Source organism: Cetorhinus maximus, chromosome 11 (genome assembly GCF_964194155.1).
Source record: "Cetorhinus maximus chromosome 11, sCetMax3.hap1.1, whole genome shotgun sequence".
NCBI classification, from domain to species: domain Eukaryota; kingdom Metazoa; phylum Chordata; class Chondrichthyes; order Lamniformes; family Cetorhinidae; genus Cetorhinus; species Cetorhinus maximus.
Window position 1 is genome coordinate 61,870,035 of NC_135889.1, and position 26,524 is coordinate 61,896,558.

At 42.8% G+C, this 26,524-nt stretch overlaps 1 protein-coding gene across 4 annotated transcripts in view; it reads right to left on the reverse strand.

The window, feature by feature from the left end:
- The window catches only part of rapgef4a (Rap guanine nucleotide exchange factor 4a), a 346,899-nt gene extending 320,675 nt beyond the window's left edge, over positions 1–26,224 (reverse strand). For all 4 annotated transcript variants that reach the window (XM_078552090.1, XM_078552089.1, XM_078552088.1 and 1 more), the window contains exon 1: positions 25,894–26,224. In XM_078552090.1, coding sequence (XP_078408216.1) covers positions 25,894–25,976 — 83 coding nt within the window. In that variant the 5' untranslated portion in view covers positions 25,977–26,224. The remainder of the gene's footprint in view (positions 1–25,893) is intronic.
- Positions 26,225–26,524: the final 300 nt, after the last annotated feature.

Below are 26,524 nucleotides of genomic sequence, written 5' to 3' on the forward strand. Positions count from 1 at the left end.
CCCACTAGCTGGGGAACCAATGGGAGATACACGTCACTTCTGTCTTGGAGGCCTGATGCAACTTAAGTGGAGTCAGGCACTTAACTGACCAGCAATGGGTTTCACCTGTGATCATGGACCCAGGAGGGCATAAATCCTGCCTCCGAGAGCTGCTGGCAGAGTCAATGAGAGCGGTGACTGCTACCAGTAACACTGGGGCCTTCACCAGGGGCCATCGTTGGATCCCTGGAGACAAGTTAGTGTATTTGGATGGCAATTGCAGGGAGGGGTTTGCTGGCGAGGGGGTAGACCGGGAGGTTGGATGCAAGGGCCTAACCAAATCTGTGCCTTCTTGTTCTCGATCCTTCCATCAATGAGAACAGTTTCTCCCTATCTACTCTGTCCAAACCCCTCACGATTTTGAATACCTCTAACAAATCTCCTTTAAACCTTCTCTTCTCCAAGAAGAACAGTCCAATCTATCTACATAACTGAAGTTCCTCATCCGTTGAACCATCCTCGTGAAATTTATCTGTACCCTCTCTAATGCCTTCACATCCTTTTTAAAGTGCTTCCGGTTGTTTTCCACCTTTTCCTGCAAAAGAGAAGCGTATCAGTTAGTGCGGTGCAACTTGCTTGGGTAATGTGATTGAATATCTGGCAGTGTGTTCAATTTATGAAATGTGAGTGTGAGGCTTACAACAGTGCTAATTGTGTGAGGGTGAAGTGTAAAATATGAATGTTAGATATAAGGCTTGATATGGAGATCTGCACTTGATGAGTCACTGGTCACGAGTAGAGATTGTTGGTAGGTGAGTGAAGGGGTCCTGATGAATTAGCAGTGTCAGTGACTAATCATACAGTTGGTAGGATATGGCATTTGAAGGTGCATTCACTAACCTTGGCCATTTGTGTAAGATCATTGAACTTCTTGCAAGACTACATTCAGGCCCTTGGAACTACACTGCTGGTATTCTCCTGTTTGGCTATCTGCACCCATTGCCTTCTCAGTATTTGTTTGGCCTTCTGGCCCACTGTGAATAGAGATGATCTCTCCACCTGTCAATCTCCTGCAACAATGCCCCCAGTGCTACAGAACATTGAAGCCTATCCTCTGCCATTCTGAGCCAACCCTCTGTCTTTTCCAAGTCAAATTCACTTGTGCAATTAATTCCTGCTTCCATCAAAATGCACCTCCTCTTTAAGAGGTGCAGACTTGTTTTAAGTAGCACAGACTTTCATGATTTTGTGTTCCCTGCTCAGACATATAGCCAATGAACAGCATGCTCAGTGCTGGGTGCACACTGCAGTCATATAAATTAGCAAGCAGCATGGAGTTTGCATGCTGCCTGCATTGGAAGGAATGGGTGTGGATTAATACTGCATTGCGAACCCAGCATCCATTTTTGGGCCTTATCCAATTTTCCTCCATTAAATTTAACTTTGAATGAGTATTATTTCTGAATCCACATAACTGTGAACACATTGAGAAAGCATGTGGTTTTCTAAGTGGATCATTTCCAGTTTTGTATTTAACACTCGGTATGTAACCCAGTCAGTTTCAGGGAGTACAAAGTCTGACACCTTGGAAATATTTATCTTTCTGCAACTAATGATGTTGAGCAAACAGAATGACAAATACAAACTGAGCCTGTGATGAAATAAAGATCAGCAGTCCAAATCAGCCTGCTTATTTATTCTGAAACTAAAAAAACACTGATTTCCTGAAGGAATTCTTCAGGAACGTCAAACTTAACTCTTAAATATATAAACCGAGAGGTGAGTTTTTGACTCCTACCTGACAACATTTTGACATCCTAATCACATATAGCTGGTGTACATTGGTCCTTGGCTTCAGTAGCTAAGCAACAGATCAAACTTGTGTTTAAAAACAAAACTAATAACCTGCCTCTTTTCGTGACTAGCATGCTGAACCGCAACAGCTCTCCCACGGCTGGAGCCTGTTCTCCTGCTCCTCCTATGACTGGTCACTATTCTTCTACTATTCTATTGCTAGCCTCTGTTCTCACATATTCCCGCTGACTGGCTGTTGCATGACAAGTTCTCAGTTAAAATAATTATTTGCCATATAATTCAAAATCAACATTTAATGGAAGATGATCCTTGAACATAGACATCAGGCATTCAACTCTGTTCAGCAATGCCTAAGTCCATACTGCCCGAGCTTGCTCCTGGTGCTGTTATCCTTTTCTACACATAAGCCTGATCCTGTTTCTCTTTCCTCATGTTGCCCATGGCCTTTATTGGCCTGTAGCTGATCTTGTTCCCTCTTTGCAATTTGTAGCCTGGCTCTCATCCCATCTGCAATTACAGGCTGGTCCTGATGCTGGTCTTTCCACAGTCATTTGTAAGAAAATAATGGCAGGGATGCAATGTCTCACTTTACTCCTGCTCCTTGGTTTTTAGTCAATTCCACTGTCACTGTAAGTCCAGTCCCATCGTCTTTCTAAATTATTATCAGCATGCTAATCTTACTTCATAAGGAAATAACTGAGTGGCATGATTATGGGGAACTATCAAAGCATAGTTGAAAAGGGAGTTAAGTACCTAACACACAGTATAATATCAAAGAATATATATAAAAAAGGCATGACTCAACAGCCTCTGGTGGAACCATTAGACAGCCTAAAGTAGGTGTAATTGCTCTATGAACATAGGAACAGGAGGAGGCCATTCAACCCCTTGAGCCTGTTCCACCATTCAATGAACTCACAACTGATTTTTGCTCCATATCTTTTGATACACTTGGCTTGCAAAAATCAACCTCTCACATATTTAAATTATTAATTGAGTTAGCACCTAATACTTTTTGTGGGAGAATGTTTCACAACTTCCTGCAGTGGTTGGTGAAGGAGGAAAGCAGATGTCAATCTTTACACAGTCTTAGATTTATTCACAAAGTGAAACATCACAAATGTATAGCTCCTAACCCTACAATAACCCACCACCAGCATCAATGAGTGTCTCCTTTTCTGTGCACAAGTTTTTTTTTTAATTCTTCCATGGTATTTGGGCATCACTGGCAATATTTGTTGCCCACCTCTAATTGCCCTTGAGAAGGTGGTGGTGAGCCACCTTCTTGAACTGCTGCAGTCCATCTGGTGGGGGTACTCCAACAGTGCTGTCAGGAGGGAGTTGCAGGATTTTGATCCAGCAACAGTGAAGTAACAGCATTATAGTTCCAAGTCAGGATGGTGTGTGGCTTGGGGGGAAACTTGCAGGTAGTGGTATTCCCATTGCTCTGCTGCCCTTGTCCTTCTAGCTGGTAGAGGCTGCTGGTTTGGAAGGTGCCTCAAAAGAGCCTTGGCGATTTGCTGCATTGCACCTTGTATATAGTACACACTGCTAGCACTGTGCATTGGTGGTGGAGGGAGTGAATGTTTAACAATGTTAATGACAGCAATCAAGGCTTCAACATAATCGAAGTTTCAGTCTGTAAAGTGTTTTAGCTTCCACTTCACAATTAAGACATTATCCAATCCCTTAATGAGTGTGTAATATATTCCCGTTCATTATTTATTTTCCATACAATGCGCTGTAGCAGTGTTTAATTGGGACCAGCAACTTGCAACCAATTAGGAATCAAAATAATAAACATGACTTAGAGGTTTCTCTTTTCTCAAAAACAGAATTAACACTTTTCCATCATGATAAGTCACCTGCTAAGAAAATTATGGGGAAGTACATCTTTAAAACATGCATTTCCTAAGAATGAAATTTGTTTACAATAACATAAAACAAGTAATCAATAATTATCCTTCGCTGCCTCTCAAACAGCTAATGAACCACTCAACATCTATGAATACCTGGGAGTTTATTGCTACAGCTGTGGAATGCATGTTTTTGTTGAAAATAATATAACAGCAAGTGAGAAAATGCCGATCTAATAACAAGGCTTGCACATACTAGTAACCTCTGTTAGGAACAAAAATCAGGATGTTTTTGATGAAAGATGAGAGCTCACAAATATACTAAAGAGGTGCTAATCATGGCAATACGTTACTTCAAATGTAAGCATGGTCTCAGTGTCAACCATGGCAATAAGTCACTTAACATGTGAACTCGGTCATAAGGATTCAGAGGGCTTGGCTGGAGGTCTTGAAGAAGTTGCATGACTTGAGTAGCACAAAGACAGTGTAAATATATCATTGTAAAGAAAGAGCAGAGAACATAAACAAAGGTTTCAGTTGTTAAAAACATGTTTAAAAACTTGTGACAGAGAAATGTTCACCAGGATGTGGCAAGTCAAATACCCAGCAATATGGATTTTTTCTTTTATTATTTGTTCATGGGATGTGGGCGTCACTGACTAGGCCAGCATTTATTGCCCATTCCTAATTTGCCCTTGTTCAGAGGGCAATTGAAAGTCAACGACATTGCTGTGGGCCTGGAGTCACGTGTAGGCCAGACAAGGTAACGGCAGCAGAGTTCCTTCCCTAAAGGACATTAGTGAACCAGGTGGGTTTTTAACAACAAACAGCAATAGTTTCATGGTCATCATCAGATTTTTTAATTTCAGATTTTTATTGAATTCAAATTTCACCATCTGCCATGGTGGGATTTGAACCTGGGTTCCCAGAGTTATATCCTGGGTCTCTGGAATATTAGTCCAGTGATAATACAACTATGCCGCCGCTTTAATAGTGACAAAGTATATTATAGGAACGTATTTCCATGGGCCAACTCACCCATCTCAATCCTCAGTGCCCTTTATGCTTACATACAAAACTGCACCATAACAGAATGGTACAATATGGAAGAGGAGGTGGACCTCATGATATAGCACGCCTCAGTCTCAGTAGCTGGCATGTTCAGGAGACATCGGCCAGGACTTTTAGGATGGCGGTGTTTCCTTTCCCACCATCTGAAGAGTCAGCGGGGCACACATCCCCGCCAACTGCCCCACAGCGATTTCACGCTATTATGATCTCAGCTGATGTTACTACTGGACAAGTCAGGCCCCATAGAGTTATAGACCTTAATATGTCTCCTTGGATCTTCTGGATTCTCGCAAACCTATTTTGCTTCAAGTCTGCAGATTCTCCCTTTAAATTTGGAGCCTTTCTCTGCTCCTCACTCTTAACTACACTTAACAGGATCTTTCCCAGTTTCCTGTCCTTGTCCTTTGACTTAACTTAAAGGGCTTCTTGGGCCTTTCTCTTTTTCCTTTAGGACCTGCTCCCTGCAGTTCTCTCTCCCAGTAGACTGCTGACAACTTGGTATCTCCCTTGAGATCCAGAATTCATTTGACATTCACTGTTACTTTAACTTTAGAGTAACTCATCTAAGATTCTTAGAATTATTCTCCTCAGCAGTTTGCTAGTTTGTCAGCTAGAGAAAGACTTAAACTGCCCCCTTCACCTTAGAGCAGAATGACCGACTGAACTCAAATTGCTTTCGGTTTCTTTGTGTCTGTGTGGAGCCTCTCACTCTGGACCCCTGTTCCTAGGCACAGCACAGCTTTCTCTACTTTATGTTTGTTTTAACTCCCCTTCAAGAGTCATAAACCTCATTAAAATGCAGGCACCTTTCAAAGTGAAACTAAAACTCAAGTTCTCCCTTTCTTAACACACAAATACAGAAACACAAATCAAACTTAAACTTAAAGCTAAAACTCACTCCTTACACCCACAAATACAAACATAACTTACTTAAACTCTCTAGTTCCTAACAATGCTCCAAGAAGCATTAATTGGCTGGAGACGGGAGACTTCCGCCTGTCACTCAGGAGGAAGTCCCACTTTAGAGAGCTGCCAGCCAATCTGATTGACCAGCAACTCTCTAGTCCATGCAGTGCCAGAAGCTGCAGTGGCCAGGACTGGGATTGCAAGCAGTCCCCAGAGCCTAAGTCCCAAGATTCCAGGAACGGGTAAGTTTTGGGGCTCTCAGGGAGGGAGGGATGGTCAGAGAGGAGGATTGCGATGTCGGTGGAGTGGCTGGGTGGGGAGGGAGGTCCTGCGGTTACCGGACCTTAAGTGGGGGTGCCCAAGGATAAAAGGAGGCCATTGATGGAGGCGCACCCCTGACCCCCCCACACTTCCCACGCGAAGCCTGAACCCGATTTATTTTGGCTTCTCCCATACCTGGGAACTGCTCCTGCCAGACTGAAAATTGAGGCTGGGTGGGGAACAGCCCTTAGATGGTCAATAATCGGTCACTTAAGAGCCTCGACTGGGGCAAGCGTGGGCAGCTCGGCCAAGGCCTCGCCTGCCCCAGCGTAAAATTGCAAAGAGGTCAGGGTAGGGGGGAAATCAGCAGGAAGTCCATCCGAGGAATTTTATCCTCATCCCCCACCTACAAACCTGCCGGTCAGGGAGTGTAAAATTATGCCCATTGTTTAGCAAGAGTTGTGCTTGTATGGAACTCGCAAGATGTACAACGATCACATAATCAATGGGCGGAACTTTCCAGTCTCCTTCCACCTCCCCACTCACCACATCGAGTTTAATGGTGGGTGGGTGGGGGGGTGGGGAACAATGCGATGGGAGCTGAAAATTTGGTTTCCCGTCAGCGTAAAATGGCAGCGGGATCTTCTGCTCCCGTCCACCATGGCGGGTCATAATTCCTGCCAGACGCTGACGTGAAACTGATTTGCATCCTGCTAATGGATGCAGATAAAGGCCCAATTATAATCACCCCCCTCACCAGAACGTCCGTACCATGGTGGGAAATCATGCCAGTCTAGACCATGTCTGGACCAACATGGCATGTTGATATCAGACTTACCTGAAGAAGGCCGGGGACAGCTGGCGGAGATCCGAGGAGAAGATGGAGGCCTCCAGCGGCCGGACCCTGGAGCACCGTGTGCAGCAGGGGGTCACTGGAGCATCTACATCGTACATCTTCCATCTTCAGGATTTTCAGGGTGGTGGATCTTCTAAGTTTAACAGTGGGTCAGCTGATGCCCAGGTGCATTTAAAAAATGGCGCCCGGATATGATGATGGGATGCACGCTATCTAACCACAAAACACTTGGAAACCCCCGACTGCATAATTAATGAGACCAGGGTGGCGCAATACTGCGCAAATTCCCGGCGGCCTCCCCAGCGGGAAACACTCCCCGTCCCCACCCCCACCACAGGAGTTAGCCCTGCAAGAAAAAATTCCACCCAATGTATTGCATATATAATTGTGTCAACAATCATGCTTAGTGTTGGTATGGCTCAGCAGTTAACACTCTCACCTCTGAGTTAGAAAGCTGTGGGTTCAAGACCCATTCCAGGGATTTGAGTGCAAAGGCTAGGATGTCATCTGGATGATGTACTGTTGAAGGTGCTGTCTTATAGATGACATGTTAAATGACACCCTGTCTGCTCTCTTGTTTGGACATAAAAGATCCCATAGTACTATTTCAAAGAAGCATAGTGGAATTCTCTCTGCGATCCCTCAACCAACATCACAAAAACTAGCCATTATTGTATTGCTATTTTTTGGACCTTCTGTGCAAATTGGCTGCTGCATTTCCTACATTATAAAAGTGACAACACATCAAGAGTATTTCAATGGCTGTAATGTGCTTTGAGCAGAGGCTATTAGTAGCTGAGCAGCAGATTTAAACAGCATGTGCGAATTAGCAGCAGCAGGGGCTATTGGGAGAAAAGTGGCAGGTTTAAACAGCACTCGACAATCAGCAACAGGGACTATGGGAAGCAGAGTGGCAGGCTCCAGAAAAACTGACTGAAAGACTCAAAAAGTGACTTATCAACCAGCAGAGATTGTGAAGCAGCGCAGCTAAGTTACAGTTAAGTATTTAAGTTAATTGATTTGTGCTTTTAGTGGTTAGTGTTTGTGATTTGATGTTAACTAACACAAAAGCTAAAAATAAATCTATGAGTCCATATAGATTAAGAGATAAGGGAATCCGAGTATCAAGCAGAGAGGAAAAACAAACTGAACATCAAGGGAAGGACCTGATTGGTGAGTAGCTGGTGAGTTTTTTTTGTTCAGATGGCGGACCAGTCTTAAGATTATTTCTGTTATTTTTAGATAGTCATGCAATAAAAAGAGGCATAGCAGAGCGCCTCTGTTACATTTAATGTGTTTTGCTGTATCATGTGGGGACTCTAGCACACTTCTCGTGTCCACATGGACAACTACATATGCAGGAAGTGTCGTCAGCTGGAGGAGTTCAAGTTCCGACTGGCATCACTACAGTACATCCATGAGACTGAGAGTTATGAAGATAGCACATTTCAAAAGATGGTTACCCCACACCTTAAGAGTGTGTAGGCAGAGAGGGAATGAGTGACTGCTAGGAGGACGAGGCAAAAAGTAGAGGCACTAGGAGACCCCTGCGTGCACCTTGCTCTCTAACCAGTATTCAGTTCCTAAAACGAGTGAGGATGATTGGTCCTCTAGGAAATACAGCCAGAGCAGCCACACAGCACCATGAGTGGCTCAGCTGCACAGGGGGACTGGGGCGGGGGGAGGGGGGTGGTGGGGCTGGCGGTGTGTTGTGGGGAGGGTGCAGGAAGAAAATTAGAAAAGCAATAGTGATAAGGGATTCAATAGTCAGGGAATAGACAGGCATTTCTACAGCCATAGAGGTGAATCCAGGATGAGATGTTGCCTCCCTGGTGCTAGAGTCAAGGATGTCACTGGGCAGCTACAGAAGGTACTGAGGGGGGAGGCTAAACGGCCAGAGGTCATGTTCCAATTCAGTACCAATGACATAGGTAAAAAGATGGGCAAGATCCTGCAGCTAGATTTTAGGAAGCTAGGAAAGAAATTAATAAGCAGGAGCTCAAAGGTTGCAATCTTCAGATTACTCCCAATGTCACATGCTGGTGAGAACAGAAATAAGAGGATAGTGTGAATTAATGCGTGGCTGGAGGACTGGTGCAGAAGGGAGGGCTTTACATGCCTGAGGACATCAGGACTGGTGGGACCTGTGCAAGCCCGATGGTTTGTACATCAGCAAGGCCGGGGCTAGTATCATCGTGCTAATACTGTATCACCATCAGCAAAGCCGGGGCTAGTATCATTGTTAATACTGTGGAAGAGTTTAAACAAACTTGGCAGGTGATGGAAACATGACCGTAGATTCAGAATGGAGAGAAGCAAAGCTGGAAATGGAGGGTGGAAATTAATAAGTGGAGGGTGGAAATTAATAAGTAAATGCTAAAGCAGGATGAAACAAAGGCTAGGAATTAGACAACAAAAGAGTTTGGTAGTTCTTAATGGTGTACATTTCAATGTAAGGAGTCTAGTGAATACAGCAGATGAGCTGAGTGCATAGGTAGACACTTGCAAATACTAGAGAGAGTACTAGAGAGGGTATTAGAGAGAGTACCAGAGAGGGTACAAGAAGATATAGGAGGTGTAGAAAACTTATAGCTATCAGTAAAGATTGGATAGGGTTGCTTTCTTTAAAACAGAGAAGGCTAAGGGGAGCTTTAATGAAGTGTATAAAATTATAAGATGGCTAGATAAAGTGGATAGGAGGGACTTATTACACATAGTAAAGAGGTCAATAATCAGGCACATAGATTTAAAGTAATTGGTAGAAGATTAGAGAGGAATTGAGGGGAATTTTTTTCACCCAAAGGGTAGTGGGGGTCTGGAACCCACTACCTGAGAGAGTGGTATAGGTAGAAACCGTCATTGCACTTCAAAAGCACTTGCACGTGCAATTCTTGTGCCACAATCTACAAGGCTATGGACTGGAAACTGCAAGATGGGATTAGGGTAGATAACTCTTCTTGACTTGCACAGATAAAATGGGTTGAATGGCCTCCTCTTATGCAGTAAATTTCTGTGATTCTATGATTAGGAAGTCCTAACGTTGTGACGTCCAGGCGCTTTATAAATGCAAATATTTGTTTATAAATAATGCACTGTTATTTCTGGCACCCTTCCCAGATCTACAAATGCTGTCATCTAAGCTGCTTAATGAGCTTCAGTCTGCTGTGGCCCGGTTCTAGGAACTTTTACAATGCCCAGGTTTACAATGTGCCACCATACATCAGAGAGGAAAGGATGTAACATTTTTGCATTGATGTGTTTTTTATCTTTTGAAGTATGATCTGTCAAGACAGAATGTAATCTGAGGTGATTTGAACCACTTTGATACTGCAGGAGATCAAATGAGTCTTTTAACTTGAAATGACTGTTTACTAACACCAGTGCAGTAATAGGCTATAAGCAATAATCAAAAGCAATCATATGGAGAAAAAGGCAAGTGATGGAAATATGACAAAAGAACATCTGTAAAATATGAGTCACAACCTGCTCCTGGGCAACAGGAAGATCAAAGCCATCGTATTCAGTCCCCATTATAAAATCTACACCATTGCCAATTACTCCACTTTCCTGTCTCGCTACTCACTCAGGCTGCAAAGACCATGCAACACTTTAGCATCCTATTGGATCCAAATCTAAACTACAAACCCCAAATCCTACGTATCACTAAGACCATTTATTCCCCACCTTCATAATATCACCCTATTCCTCTCCTACCTCAGTTCCTCCTCCTCTTAACCATTATTTTGTTGCCTCTAGATTTGATTTAACCAATGTCCATAATTCTGGCCTCCCATCCAGAAACATTAGCTTGTTCAAAATGCAGCTATCCCAAATTAGATGAAGGATATTCAACCTTATCTTCAAATCCCTCAATGGTCTTGCTTCACCATGTCTCTGGAACACCATCCAGCTTTATATCTTCTTACCTCAGTTTTTGTGTATCCCCCACTGTGTCCCACCATGGGTGGCAGAGCTTTCAGCCACCTTGGGCCCTCAGTTTGGAATTCCTTTCCTAAACCCCTATGCCAACCGTTTTCTGTCCTCCTTTAAAAATCTTAAAAACATAGTTTCAACCAAACTTTTGGACGCTCCCTCCAAGGTTCAGGATCTGTTGTCATGACTTTTACCATTTGTATAGCAGCTAGGGATGATGCTGTTACATCAGAGTATCTGTTGTTATTGCTGTTAAAAAGAGTTAATTAATTTGTAATTGGAAGAAAAAAACAGAACTGTTACTACAGTCAGTTTAGAAGTTAGAGAACAGTTGATCCAGACAGCCACATGTTCCATGTACCTCCCCTTTACCCTTAGTCCACTCTCTCTCACATACACACATGCTATTACTATCTCACTGGATATAGCTGTTCAGCAATAAAGTGGCAAATCACAAGATTGCAGATACTAATCAATCTCTAATATGGCATATGATCTTTTCTTGTGATGTGCTTCTTAGTAATTAAGCTGAATCTATGATGATTTGCTTCAATTTTGAAATTGATGTTGGTTCAATGAGAGAGTGGACAATTTCTCCATTCCCAACAAATCTATGCTTCCAAAGGTTTTGCCATTTAGCTCAAGCCTACCATCTTCCTGCCTCCTCCAATGTCTTTAAGCTTCTGTTACTTTAAAATTACCTATACTTGGTCTGTGTGCCAGCTATTTCTCATATTGTGTTCCAAGCTTCCACATCTGTGTGAGAAACCCAAGGTCAGGGACAGTCATCAATGGTGAATAAACTGTCAGATAATCCTTAGGAATAACTGATGATTTTTAGTAACTATACATAGGAGTAGGTCATTCAACCCCGAAGCCTGCTCTGCCATTCAGTTATATCACAGATGATCTTTACCCCAACTCCATTTTCCTACCTTTGCTCCATATCCCCTGTTACCCTTACTGAGCCAAAATCATCATAGGAACATAGGAGCAGGAGTATTGGCCCATTTAGCCCTTTGAGGCTGCACCTTCAAGGCTAGATCATGGCTGATCTAGTTGTGGATCAGCTCCACTTGTCTATCTGCCCCCATAATCCTTGACTCCTTTGACTAACAAAAATCTGTCTAACTCTGACTTGAATAAATTCAATGTCCCAGGCTCCACTACTTTCTGGGGAAGAGAATTCCACACACCAATGACCTTTTGGGAGAAAAAATTTCTCCTCATCTCTGTCTTCAAAGGGAGACCTCTTATTTTTAAACTATGTCCCCTAGTTTTAGTCTCCCCCTATAAGAGGAAACATCCTCTGAGTATTCACCCTATCAATTCCCCTCAGGATCTTATATGTTTCAATAAGATCACCACTCATTCTTCTAAACTCCAATGGATATATGCCTAACCTGTTCAACTTTCTCCATAAGACAATCCCTTCATCCCAGGAATGAGTCCAGTGAACCTTCTCTGAACTACTGATCTTAGTCTTGAAAGGTTTAGTTGTCCCAGCATCCGGGAAGAGAGTTCCAGATTTTTGCTGCCTTTTCTATGATTTTGAGATTATATCCCTTCACTCTTGATTCCCTACCAGAGAAAAGTTTCTCTTTATCAACCCTATCAAATCCTTCAAACATTTTAAACATCTCAATCAAATCATGATGGGGCTGGTTTGCTCAGTTGGCTAAATGGCTGGCATGTAATCCAGATTAATGCCAACAGCATGGGTTCAATTCCCATTCTGGCTGAAGTAGACCTGGGACTTGCTTCCACGCTCTGCTTCTGAGAGTGGAAGGCAATGGCAAACCACCACTGACAAAAACTGCCAAGAAAAACGGTTCAGGATGAAGCACCAACAGACAATGAGCCAAGGACCTGCCTTCAGGCACAGCATCAATGGAATGGAATGGAAAATCAGATCACCCGTCAATCTTCCAAACTCAAGGGAACACGACTAATTTGTGCAACCTGTCTTCATAATTTAACCCTCCAAGACCAGTATCATTCTGCTGAATGTGTGCTGTACCCCCTCCAAGACCAATATATCCTTCCTGTGATGCTGTGCCCAAAGAAGGTATTCATCTATCATAGAAATAAGCCTAATCATGTCACAGACTTTTCATTAACTGTTCTGGAAATCTAATCTTCCAACCAGCCCATCTGAAAGTGTCAAAAAATATGCATTTCTTTGTTACTTGCAGGATTAGATGATCTATTGTAATACAATGTTATATTTGCTTGTTGATGACTAAGTAGTATTTAAATGCAACTAGGCCACTTTCTTTCATCTGTTTAGAGAAGATTGTGACTCAGGAAATGTCGGATAGTTAAAACGTGTTGCGCGGAAAGTTAATGGGTGAAAATTTGGTTCATGTAGCACCTTTGGTAGTGGCACAACAGAAGCCTTGCACCACATTCTGAAAACAGGCCGCACCGCCAGCTGTGCAATCCGTGCCACATAAGGGCAGACTAAGGGTGCATGCAGGTGTGCCAGAACAGCTTGAACCAACACTATCTTGACTTCACACAGCCAAAACGGCTTGTGCAATGCCAGGATGGAAACTTTGTGGATGAAAACCCAGCCCACATGTCCATACTTCTCCTTTGGCAGAGTTGGTGCAAACTCTATGCTGGGTTCCTGGAGGTGTTCTCTACCAGTTTAGGATTACAGCCATAGAGGAAAGATGACTACTTGACCCATTTACAGAGGTAATTCTTTCTTTGCCTCTTAGTCTACAACATGCCCAGGAAACGGAACAGAGAGGGCAGAGAGGGTAAGTTCTGCAAGGAGGAACAGAGGGGGAGGAACAGGAGGATGCAGGGGGGAAACAGCCTGGATCCCACGTAACTGGATGGAATGTCAGACAATGAATTGTGGGTTCCAATTCCACTTCAAACAATTTCCCCATCCCAACCTGGATTCACCACTCACCAATCTCACCTCCATTTCACACTCCCATCACAATGTGCTCTTGCCCAACATTCAGCAATAGAGGGCCTTCAAAAAGTATCTTTATACAACAACACATCCAGTTATACAAATAACAATGAACTAATCACTCCTGTGCAATCCCTCAGTGCCTGTCTTCCAAGCGCCTTTGCCTGGTCGAGTGCTCCTACACAGCGCTACCCAGTGGTTGCAGCATTGCAGGTGGAAGGCTGCTGACTTTCAGTGTGGGAGACTAGCGATGGCCTTGCAGGGTAACCTCAAATAGCTCAGGGCCTTGAGGGCCTGGGTTCAGACTGCGTCACCTCTGCATGGGTGGCAGCTGTCTGGGCTGGCTGGCTAAGAGGCAACAGCAAGGGATCTGGTGGAGTGACAGTCATTGGAGCACAAATGCTGTCTTCCTGAAGGAGAGCAGCAGGTTCGTATTCCATGGAGCGGCCGTATTCCACTGGGGCAGCACCTTAGCAATCCTCGTAATCTGCTCGAGCAGATTGTTTGACTGCTCTGAGATCCTGGTAGCCCCTGAGAACACTGAGATCTTTACCGATGTGGCAGCAGTCTGAGTCTATATGGCAGCAAACATGACCTCCATTTGAAGTTCCACAGTAGCACTGAGACATCAGTGGGACTGCAGTGGAAGGTGAAACAGCGGCCACCCAGCATTCCACCATAGGTCATGGAGTTGGCCATCATTTCCATACTAGAAATGCGCCATCCTCTTGGCCAGCTAAGGACAAGACTTCTCCATGCTCCTTGGCAGTGACAGGAGGATGTTGGGCGGGCCAGCCAATGTACCCAGTAAGGCAGCATCCACACTTATCAGTGCTCTCCTGTATATTGCCCCATTGAGGTCTTTATCTGAGTCCACTGCAGCAGCATTCATCTGCCACCTCCACCTCTGTTGAGCTGGCAGATGAACCATCCTTTACCCTGGCAGGCCAATCTTGCCCAGATAACCCACCACGTAGTGACTTCAACCCTATACTAGCCACCAAGGTACATGTAGTGGCTGTGAGTTTCATATCAAGTGATAGGATCTTTTCATCAGTGCTGTGCTATTCCTCTCTTTCCTCCTCCTAATGTGTCAGTGGCTGGGAAAGCAGTAGTTTTCAGGTATCTGAAAGTAGGAATTCAGAAAGGGAAGGTTGGTGTGAGGGAAGGGGGAATGGGGTGGGAAGTAAGAAGTCCATGAAGAGGGTGTTCTAAGTGTTGCCATCATCCTCAATATTGTGCATAATGTCAGATGCCACAGGATCTGTCGCAGCTAGCCCTATGCTGCAGACAACTATCTCCTCTATAGGGCTCAGGTGATCCAGGTGTCTTTGTCCCCTGCCGGTATTGGTGTGTTTCTTTTTATTCTGTGCCACCATCTGCAAGAGAGAAGGCAGAATGTTAGCGATTGTGTAGCACTGTGTTTGGGTGATGTGCCTGCCATACTGAATAGCTGGAGGTACATGGAGGTAGCAAAAGGCGGTGTGAGGCTGACAGCATTGGTAGGGTGAGGTGGAGTACCTAGATGTTAGGCATGAGTGCTGAATGTCAGGGACTGATGCCAGCTGAGTGATGTGGGTATAGTGCATTGAGCAACATGAGACCAACCTGGTGTTGTGGTGAGTAGGAGATGTCAAGTGAAGATGCATTTACTGACTTTGACCAGCCATCTAAGGTCATTAGACTTCTTATGGCACTGAAATATAATCGTCAGGCCTAGACTCCAGGAGTTGACCTTCCTGGCCTTCTGCCCCCAATCTGTTCTGAGGATGGTCCTTGAAGACCTTCTGAACTCCCCCCCTCCCCCTGCAGAAACATGGCATCTCTACTCCTGCCAACCTGCACCATAATGCTTCCAGTGTTGTATCTGTTATTCTGGAACCTTCTGTCTGCCTTGGTGTTCATTCTGTAATAATTCATATTGCAGCAATATTTTTGTGCAGCTTCCATTAAGGAAGACTGGCTGTACCATACAATTGGCAAACAACGCTGTCAGGGCCCACTACTGTGCACAGAGGCCGCAGGCAGCTTGGAGAAGCAGAGAAGCCGCAGAAGAGCCACAGGAACAATGTTACAATCATGCAGAAAAAGTGCGCACATGAGAATTGCATGGTCCTCACCTTGACAAATGGTAGCAAATTGTGACCCAGACCCAAAGTCCAGAGCAACACAATTTTTAGCTCCATATCTGTTGTGGGGAAAGTCTCTGAAATAATCTTGACTAAACCAGTGGATGAACTTAACTTGTTAAAAAATAGCTCTGAAAATCTGTGCGGTGGTGCTTTCTAGTGGAAATGCTAACATGCACCTGCCTAGGGCTTTCATTATTAAAATAGCCAAATTTTTGGGAATCCAAAGGAATTCCCTTTACTTACATGACAATAATGGGCACCTGCACCACAAAAGGTCTATCTAGGGCACCTGTCCAAGGCAGAAAATCCAGCAGTAAAGTGGGATTGGGAGTGGTGCTGGGTCACCACTGCCTGCAACAGTGTTAAGCTGCACCCAGTCAGGGACACAAACCGGTGTATTTCTCATTGCAAAACCTGAGGTTTCACTTTAGAGCTCTGAGTTATGTACAAAAGAACAGAACTGATCTAGTGAGGCTCCTGGATTAATAAGATGCATATTTCAACCATTTTTCAGTAATTGAAGTGCAATAATTGGCTGGCCACATTCATTGCTGGAAGTCATATGTGAATTCAAGTTCTGGAGGAAGCTGTTCATTAGATATCGAGTGCATGGACAGCATTGATACACAGACGATTACGAATAGCTTGAAGAAATGCTGCTTACCCACTGCCCTGGATGCAACTGAAGATGAAATTCAACTGTCTTCAAGCTTGGTCCATCAACTATCACCATCCTGGAATTCCTTCCATTTTTTCTGACCTCTTGGACCACTGGATGACTTTTTAAGACTTGATCAATATCAATGACAAATTATGCTCAAGTTATCCAGGTTGCTTATGCAAGTCACAATCATTTCTCTCGGCCTAGTACTAGCATTCTTGGTAGCCGCCCAAAACCCAAGCTCTCAGTCTTCTTTTTTTCTTGCTGGCTGTCTTCCCTTCCTATCTAGCACCTCTGCCCCTCTCACCCCACCCCCCACCACCACCTCCTATTTCCTTGGATCTTGTCATTAACCACCTCCCATTTCTCAATCCTACTGTTTTATGACCCATCCCATTCAGCACTGATCCTCTGCTGACCTCCTCACCTACACCCATCTCACTCTTAAATGAGTCCTTCTGTTACAATGCAAGTGGTCCTTCCAAAGTAGCAAACGACATTATCTTTGCAAGGGTCCTCCTCAAGAACAAAGTTCTCCAATCTCCTACAGTTCCCATAGCCTCTCATCTGACCATTTCCTCATGTCAATTATTACTACATTACCATTAAAAATGATCCCTTGCAAATAAGTCTCTGATCACCCATGACTTTATGGGATGGCTGTTATCACAAAGTTCCATCTCACTTATCCCATTACTTCAGCACCTCTTCAATATCTGAATGCCCATCGGCTACAAATCCTCCCATTTATCATTCAAATTCTTTCCTATCCACCACCCCCCAAGTCCTCTGAAAACCCCGTGGCATCATAGGATGAGGAACCATGGTGCACAAGCTGAATGAGGTGAGGATAGATTGAATGGAGATTAAGTGCAATAGTCTGTGGAGTTTAGAAAAATGAGAGATGATCTCACTGAAATATATAAAATTCTTTGGGAGCTCGATAGGGTAGATGCTGAGAGGCTCTTTCACTTAGTGGGAGAGTCTAGAACTAGGTCACAGTATCAGGATAGGGGGTGAGCCATTTAGGACTGAGATGAGAAATTTCTTCACTCAAAGAGCTGTGAATCTTTGGAATTCTCTACCGCAGAGGATTGTGTTGCTAAATTGTTGAGAATATTCAAGACTGAGATCGAGAGATTCTTGGGCACTAAGAGAACCAAGGCATGTGGAGATAGGACAGGAATGTCAAGTTGATGCTGAAGTTCAGCCATGGTCTTATTGAATGATGCAGCATGCTCGAGATGTATGTTCTACTCCTGCATGTATTTCTTATGCTCCTATGTTCATTTCGACCTTCATTTAAATTTCCCTTGTCCCAACTTCAATAATATTGTTGCACTCCTGCACTTAGTCAATCTTACAATCCATGAAAACTCCATCGAAAATACATAGAGTCACTTCTTTAAATTGTCATTTTGAGATGCCTTGCCAACCAACTTCAGGGTTTTTATTTTTGACAAAACTATTCTCAATCATTTCCTTTAACATCCACATTGCCCCATCTGTTTCAGCCCTTCCAAAATCATTCTTCACCATGGAAGACATTAGCCCTCAGTTCCTTGTCCAACACATTTTCAAATCCCTAGGCCTGAACCTTCCGTTCTGTGTTGGAACCGCTATTTCTGATCCTGATCAAACAAAAATATACACGTTTAACTTCCTCCAATTTTGCAGGGCAATTTTCCAATGGATGATCCAGCAGAACTGTGTTAGTGCAGGAAACCTCGGAGGGAGCAGCAGAGAGAATCCATGCAGAAACGCCCCCTTTTTACAGCACTAACTGCCATACTCTGGTAAGTAAGACTTAAAATGTCCAAAAGCTTCTTTGAAAAGCTACAAATAGAAGGTACATGGGTAATGGGGTAGGGTGGGTAAGGATGTAAAGTGGGAAAGGGAATAGGGTGGGTAAGGGAGGTGAAAGGCTAGGGTGGGTGAAGTAGTGGGTAAGGGGGTAGGGTGGGTAAGGCAAGTAGGTAAAGGGGTAGGGTGATAGGTTGATAGAGCAGTGAGGTCGGGTCAGGAGGAGTTGGGGGAGTCGGGTGGTGGGGGGTAGTCATGTCGGGTCAGAGTGGAGGCAGACTGTTGGGGTAGTCAAGTGGTGAGGGCTAATCAGGTCAGGTCAGGTTGCGGGGGAAGTTGGGGGGCCATCAGGGAGTTTGGGGGAGTCAGGTGGTGGGGACTAGTCAGGTTGGGTCAGGGGGTAGTCGGCGGGCTGAGGGAGTCAAGGGTCAAGGTGGATCTGGGGCTCCAAGAGGGCCGGTGTGAGTGATCGGGGGGTCAGTTCTGCAGTTACTCAGGTGCTAGATTAGGTTTTAATCCATATAACATTTCCTGGGCGAGTATCCAGGTAAGTAGGTTGGAAATGTCCAACGTATCTGACTCTAACTCAGAGTTAGAGACTTTTTCAAGGGTCTGGGGAGCATGGAATTGCCCACTGGAAGTTCAAACGTCCCAGGCAATTCCCACAGAGTCAGTGCACTGGGACTTCTGACGGATCCCGTTGTGTTTCTTGGAGGCTATATCAGGTCTCCGACTATCTAGAGACCGGAAAATCTGGCCCTAATTTCTTCTCTTTTCTGACCCCTCACTAGCCTCAAAACAGCTGCTACACTCAACCTACTCAATAGCTCCCCTGTTTCAACTTCTAATATCTCTGACCCCTCCAAATACTTCACTGTCTCCCAATCTCATTCTTTACTGCCAGATCTTGTTCAATCACCCAAAGCAATAATGTGTCTCCCATTGCTAGTTCAAATCCTCCAATTGCTTCAGGTTGCCTGACTGGGTATCAATTGCTTAATACATTGGTCTGCCTGCTTCTTGAGGAAGCAAACAGTGGTTTTTACTATGCAACTTAAGCTTGACTGGAGAGACATTGGGGATGTAATGTTTTATTGTATCTGTGATGGATGGCTGGACAATATGTTAATTGCCAACCATCACAGTTGTTCAATGTACCAGCCCAGATATTGAAACAGGTTATTTAGACATTATTTACCATAGGAGGAAGTGGCGGTGTGGTGGTATTGTCACTGGACTAGTATTCCAGGGACCCAGGGTAATGCTCTGGGGACCTGGGTTTGAATCCCACCATGGCAGATGGTGAAATTTGAATTCAATAAAAACCTGGAATTAAAGGTCTGATGATGACCATGAAACCATTGCCGATTGTTGTAAAAACCCATTTGGTTCACCAATGTCCTTCAGGGAATGAAATCTACTGGTCTGGCCTACATGTGACTCCTGGCCCACAGCAATGTGGTTGATTCTTAAGTGCCAAGGGCATTTCGGGATGTGCAATAAATGCTGGCCTAGCCAGCAAAGCCCACATACTGTGAACAAATTCCTTGGGGTAGCTTTGATTGACAGTTATGTGACCAGAAACTTTCAGTTGGGAATTCATCTGCTGAGAAGTTCACACTCTGTAACCAGCAGAGAAACTGGGCTGGAAATGCTGGAAAAACTTGTTTCTGTGCCTCCATTTGTTTCCTTTCCATTGCATATTTTGAATTTTCTCTTATTTTTGCTTTCAGGCAGCAGCACTAGTTTCTTTGTTTCTTTTCTTGCCCCATCCTCATTCCCCAGGACTAATTCTTTCGTCATTCAATCTCTGCTGTCTTCCACCCTATCACAGAACTTCCTTTGTCCTTATCCCACCCACCCCTTACTCAAAACCTGTTATATATCTAACTTTTCCCAGTTCTGATGAAAGGTCATCAACCTGAAACGTTAACTCTGTTTCTCTCTCCACAGATGTTGCCTGACCTGCTGAGTATTTCCAGCATTTTCTGTTTTTACTTCAGATTTCCAGCATTTGCTTTTCAAGAAACTGGGATAGTTTGATTCCAAGGTAGTTTGCTGCATAGGTGAAGATTAATTTCCAAGGTTCATAGTGTATTGAGAAATAGTCCAGGGGAATCATGCTTATCATGTTAATATCTATTGAGGAAAATGATAAAGTTTATAATTACTGTAGCATCTATCATTTATAATAAATACTGTACATTTATGTATTCTATGTTGAATAAATTTGTTCGATGGTTTATAGCCGGATTTCTAGTCTGACAGAATGTATATTAAATGCACACATTGAAGCTGAGGGGCATCACATTGAAGAATGTGATATATTCCAGTAAACTGTCATTTAATGGCACGAGTTTTCTATTCAGTCCCTGAGTCCAGACTTGGGGACCAGGCTACATTGTTCTCTTGGGGGTCAGAGCATTCTCATGGTAGTTGGAGCCTGGGAACCAGGTTTTATTATTTCTATGTCATTTAATGTGGCAGACCATTATCAGTCAATGTGTCAAAGTTTGTCGTAAAAACATCTAGGTGAGAATCATAATTGTCGCTGAACTAACAATCCTTTGTGCAATAGTAAATATGGGGAAATCTGCTAACAGATTTATTTACTGTTTTATTCACTTTGTGTTTTTCAAAAAGCTCTCTCTAATGAAACTGTGATTTTCTGCAGAGGAGGAAAGGGAGAAAATTGACAGACCTACAAATGTTTTGGAAGCAACTGTTACATTCAAGTCATCAGCTTCAAAGTGTCAAACTGTTAGGAGTGTTAAACAGAAGAAAGACACTTATTTTTCTAAGCTGTAAATTTACATGCATTTAGCAATCTGAAAACTCCCCATACCAAACAGCAAGTAAATTCAGGACAACATCTCCACAGTGTGTATCTAAGCAATGACCCCGCTTTTTTTTTCAATAATTTATGTAGATTCTTCTTTCCCCACCTATTTCCATTATTTTTAAATCTAAAACTAAAACCTTTAGTCTTTCCACCCCACCCCCACTAGAGCTGTACTTTGAATATCCTGTCTTCCATTCTTAATTAGCACTTTTCTCAGACAAATACCACCACCTTCAACACCTCTTTGACCCTATTGTCTGTGACATCTTTTGATTATCTGCTCATCTCCACAATCACCACACCCTCAATGTCTCTCTCTCCACACCCACCTTAAACCAATTTATATTTCTCCCTTCTTCTAACTATGCTTCAGTTCTGCCGAAGGGCCATGAAGGCTCGAAACATTAACTGATTTCTTCTCCGCTGATGCTGCCAGACCTGCTGAGTTTTTCCAGGTAATTCTGTTTTTGTTTTACCTTACAGGATAGATAGGTCAAGGCAGCACCTAAACATTATAACCATGCCCCAGGCCCTGGAGAACACATGGAAAACAGAGAAGATCATAGCTTTGATCATCTGCACAGACTTGAATTAGTTAATAAAGAAAGTCAAGAATAATACTAAACAAGGTGTTAACCATGTAGTGCAGGTTCATTTGTCAACCAGTCACCCAGCAGTCAACACTGTTTGCAGAAATCTCTTACTTTGCCTTAAATTGGTAAAACTAAATGAGGTGTAGCTGCTATTACACTGTCTAGCATTCATACCCATGATATTCTTCAAATTAGATCATTGACCAGAAGGCTCTCCTATTATTATACATATGTACCTACTCAGCTATTGAACAGATTAATATCTATGTATAATTAATTGAAATCAATGCAGTAATAGCATAGAACTCCTTTCTGCTTCTGCTGGACCACAGATATACTGATGCTTTCTCTTGTGTAAAGTAGCAATAACTGGAGAAATTAGACTACAAGATCCCAGTAGCTCTTAAGTTGAGTGCAGAAATCACTTTTACCAACAGCATCAGCACATAATCAGTGTACTGCCAACCCTTTTGAAAATAATCACAAAGATCATTCATTAATGTTTAATCAATCTAGATCTCCAAAGCCAAAGTCTCTCAGGTCAATAAATAAAACTAATGCATCTTCTGCATCACCTAACATGAATGTACAGCCAATATCCAACAGGCATTTCGGAGTGTTCAATAAAGATTATCTCAGAAAGCTTTAAATTCGTTGTTAAAATTACTATGATTTAAGTTGAAATATTTCATTTACATAGGATATAATAAGTGACTGCTAAAATGGTATAGAACAGGGGTTTTTTCTAGCAGCAGCAAAATGCCTCTAAATATTGAGTGGAAAATAAAACAAATAATCAGACAACATGCTTTCTTTGCGTAAGGGAATGTTAATTCTGCAAAATGTTCTTTAGCGTGCATTTTCCTCTATTTTTGGGTCTCTCTATCCCCATGACAATGAAGGCTTCTAGAGCGTGGGAAAAACCCAACAGATTCACTAATGTCTTTCAGGTAAGGAATCTGCCATCCTTCCCTATCTGGCTGACTTTTAATACTCTCAGGGCAATGAAGAATTAACAATAAATACTGCCTTACCAGTATCTCTCAAATCCCAATAACAAAAATTCTGTATATATGCAGGTTGACTTCCAATAACTTTTGCTCTGATAAATGTAATAGTCAAACTACCTTGTTAAAGTGGTCAGATGACAGATTTTGGATTCTAAATTTTGTAAACATCACACACAGCCTCAAGTTCAAGAAGATCTGCAAATATGAACAGGTGAGGATAACCAGGGTGTGTAACAGTGATAGCTGATTTACTTTGACATATCTTATAACAGGACTTTGTGTACCTTCTTCCATGACTGAAATGTATCTTTGTGCATATGGAGCTATATATTCAGCTTATGTTTGAAAAAGCATAATTTAAATCATTAAAATTTATTGATTTAAGAAATGAACTACCTTCCAACATCAAAATTCAGTATTGGGCTCTTAGCTTCTGGAGAGATAACCAGAGGCTGTGGAGTGCTTGTCATTCTATTACATTTATATAGCACCTTTCCCAACCTTGGGATGTCCCAATGTGCTTTATAACTAATTAAGTAATTTTCAAATGTAGGAAACACAGTTGCCAATTTGCACACAGCAAGATCTCACAAGGAGGAATGTGATAATGAGCAGATTATCTTTTTTAGTGATGTTGCTTGAGGGATAAATATTGATCAGGACTCTAGGTAGATCCTCTCTGGTCTTCTTTGAAATAGTGCCATGGGATCTTTTACATCCACTTAAGAGGGCAGAAGGTCTTTCACATTAATGTCCCATCTGAAAGACTATACCTCTGACAGTGCAACACTCACTCAGTACTGCACTGGAGCATCATGTTAAATTAAACCCTTAAGTGGGACTTGGAGGCACAACTTAGAGGTGAGAGTGCTATCACTGAGCCAGAGCTGATATCATGGTCAGCAATGGAAGCAGGGATCACTACCACACTCTATGGCATTTCATTGTTTAATGGTGACTAAGCCTCGGTGGCATTCTCTCTCTGTCTCCAAATGCACTGTGTTTTGAATATGTATCTCACAAATGAAGAATACAAAACATACCATGCACCATAAATATTTAATCATATTTTATGTTATGCTGTTTCTGTTCAAAGTACTAATCCACCAGCATGTACATGGCATCAGAATATTGTAAAGTGTTTCGTAACGAAGAAAGTGCTTTTTTTTAATCCGTTTTGGTGATGTTGGTGAGGGAAAAATTTTGGCCTGGACACCATAAGAATTCCCTCCTCTTCTTTACATAGTTCCATGGAATATTTTACATCCATCAGAACTGCTAAACGGGGCCATGGTTTAACATCTCATTCAAAAGGAAGTATCTCCAGTAAGGTAGCTTTCCCTGCATTAAAGTATCAGCCTAGGTAATGTGCTCCACTCCTAGACTGGACTACCTACCAACTTGGAGATAAAAAGCCACATCTTCCTCCGGGCTCAGGAAAACCTGACCTACGCACTTGCACAGCTCGCAAACTGCACACCCTACCCACTGTGTAACTTCACATGCCGTTTTTGTCTTTTCACACTAGGATCGGGTTCGCAATGCAGTTTACAAGCTGTGCTGGAGTGCGGCAAGTGTGTGCATGTGTGTGCGTGCGTGCGCGGAGAAGTGCCACTTCATTTAAAATGGGGTACCATATCTCAGTGGGGACGGGGGGTATGCATTTTGCACACTTGGCATTCCCAACCCACAAAAAGGGCAGAGGAAAATGGCACTGGGTCGGGAATGCAGAGGAAAATTGGATGTCCTCCAAAAAAGCTAAGTGTGGCCATTCATTTACCAAAGCAAGGCTCCGCACCCAGACAAAAAATTGTCCCAATAGGAGCTATCAACAGAGGTAAGCTGACACTGAAAGGTAAAAGTTTTCAGTATCTACAAAAAGTAAACTATGAAACCAATTGAAGTCAATTACTGGGAGCAGATCTAGCATCAAAATTAAAGCCAAAATTCTCTTTTCTGCACAGTAACCCTGACTTATTTAGCTCAAGTCTGAAGTGAGCTTTTATGCTTCTTGTTACCTTACATGAACGTTTACATATTTTGTCTTCAGTGCTATTAATTTCTTGTTAGATATACAAATTTTGTGCATTATCAACTACAGTATAATCTAATGTCTGATGCAGAGCTTAACATGTGAGTTTATATTACTGCCTTGGAATTACTTGTTCATATACTAATTCAATTTCATGTGAATTTTAACTCAATTTTAGTCAATCCACATTATGTCAATGAATGATATACACACTAGAGCATAATAAAGACTGCAGGTGCATCTGTAAATTTTCTGTTTTGATTTTTGGGAATTACTGCTATACAGATATGCACGTACACATTGAAAAACGCGAATCTACAGTTCTAAATCAAACGCATTTTAACAAGTTACTAATGTAATGAACATTACATTTCACGTTTGTACATCAAGAGCAAGCTTCAGCCATCAAGTAATCATTTTACTGAAAATGCAGCTCAGACGAGCCGGATGTAACTTTAAGAACAAAATATTGGGTTTGGATTTCAAGAACACATTTAGAGGCAGCTGAAATCTTTCATTACCCAAGAATACATACAGCAGCATTATTTACTTATAGTATACACGCTATATACCATCGCTTTGATGTACAATAAAGTGGGCCTACATTTCTACTTTGTCTTGCGTTTTCACCACTGCTTTTATTAGATAAACTGCTGGAAACGGGCACCACACTCATTACACCTTATTCCCACTGATACATGTGGTTCAGAAATGAACATACTCCAAATAAAATCCTAAAAAATAAATCAAAGTATGTAACATTTCTCTGCAAAAATTACCGGTGTCGCTTTTTAAAAATAAGTATTTAAATAGAGCTTTGATACATGTGGTATTTAAATGATTACGGGTATAAATATACAAACTAACACTATTCTCCTATCGCGGCACTTGTGCGTTTCAAATAAGCAGCTAACCGGGTCTGATTAGGAAATAAGGAAACTCGCTTGCATTGTATTATATAAAATACTGATATTATTCAGAGTTCGGGGGATAAAATCTGTAGCAATCGCTGCTGAGTCGCGTAACCGTCTCCCAACCCATCTGCCAGTTATTGTGGGCTAGTCCAAAGTCATTAAAACGTCTTTGTTATGATCTTGCTTGATTTCATTTTCTAGGGAGGAAAAAAGAGAGCTCATCCTGAGAGATCCCTGTCGCACGCAGTATTTCCAATCCCTTGCCTGTGTTGAGGGTTCCCAGCTGACATTTCCTACCTTTTATCCAGGCATGCGATCCATTCTGTAGATGCTGAGGATTGGGACGAGGTATGGACAGCAACCATAGCTGGGGAGATCATGGGCTCAGCAGCTGCAAAGACTTGTCAGCAAACAAGAGGGTGATCGAGTCAATGGGAGGTGGTTGCTGGCTCGGTCGGGGATGGTAAAACCATTTCCGCACACTCCAGTCCTATAAAGATGGGAGCAAAAAATAAAGGCTTGACGTCAGAGTGCCGAAGCAAGAGAGAAGCTGTTGTGCTTGATAAAGAGAAAGTGCAGTGTGCAATCGAGTGGCCACGGCAGCTGTCTGTATCAAAGAGAGGGGATGAACAAGAGGACGAAAGCTGCTGCAGGGCGCTGACAGCAGGGGGCGGTGGCAGATACTGATGTACTGCCGAATTATCAGGAACCAGGCCGTCTTTCGGGATTTGTGCAACAAGTGCAAAATTAAACATTCCGCAATGAAATCTCGGCAGCATCCCGGTGTGAGTGTTGTTGCTCCAGTACTTTACTACACAAGCAGCACTAACATCCCGCAATAAATCTTGCTTGAGCTGCCATCTGGGATCCGTGCACGCTTTGAACCATTGCACTGCAGTATTGGAGTATTTAGCTGAAGACGTTTCAA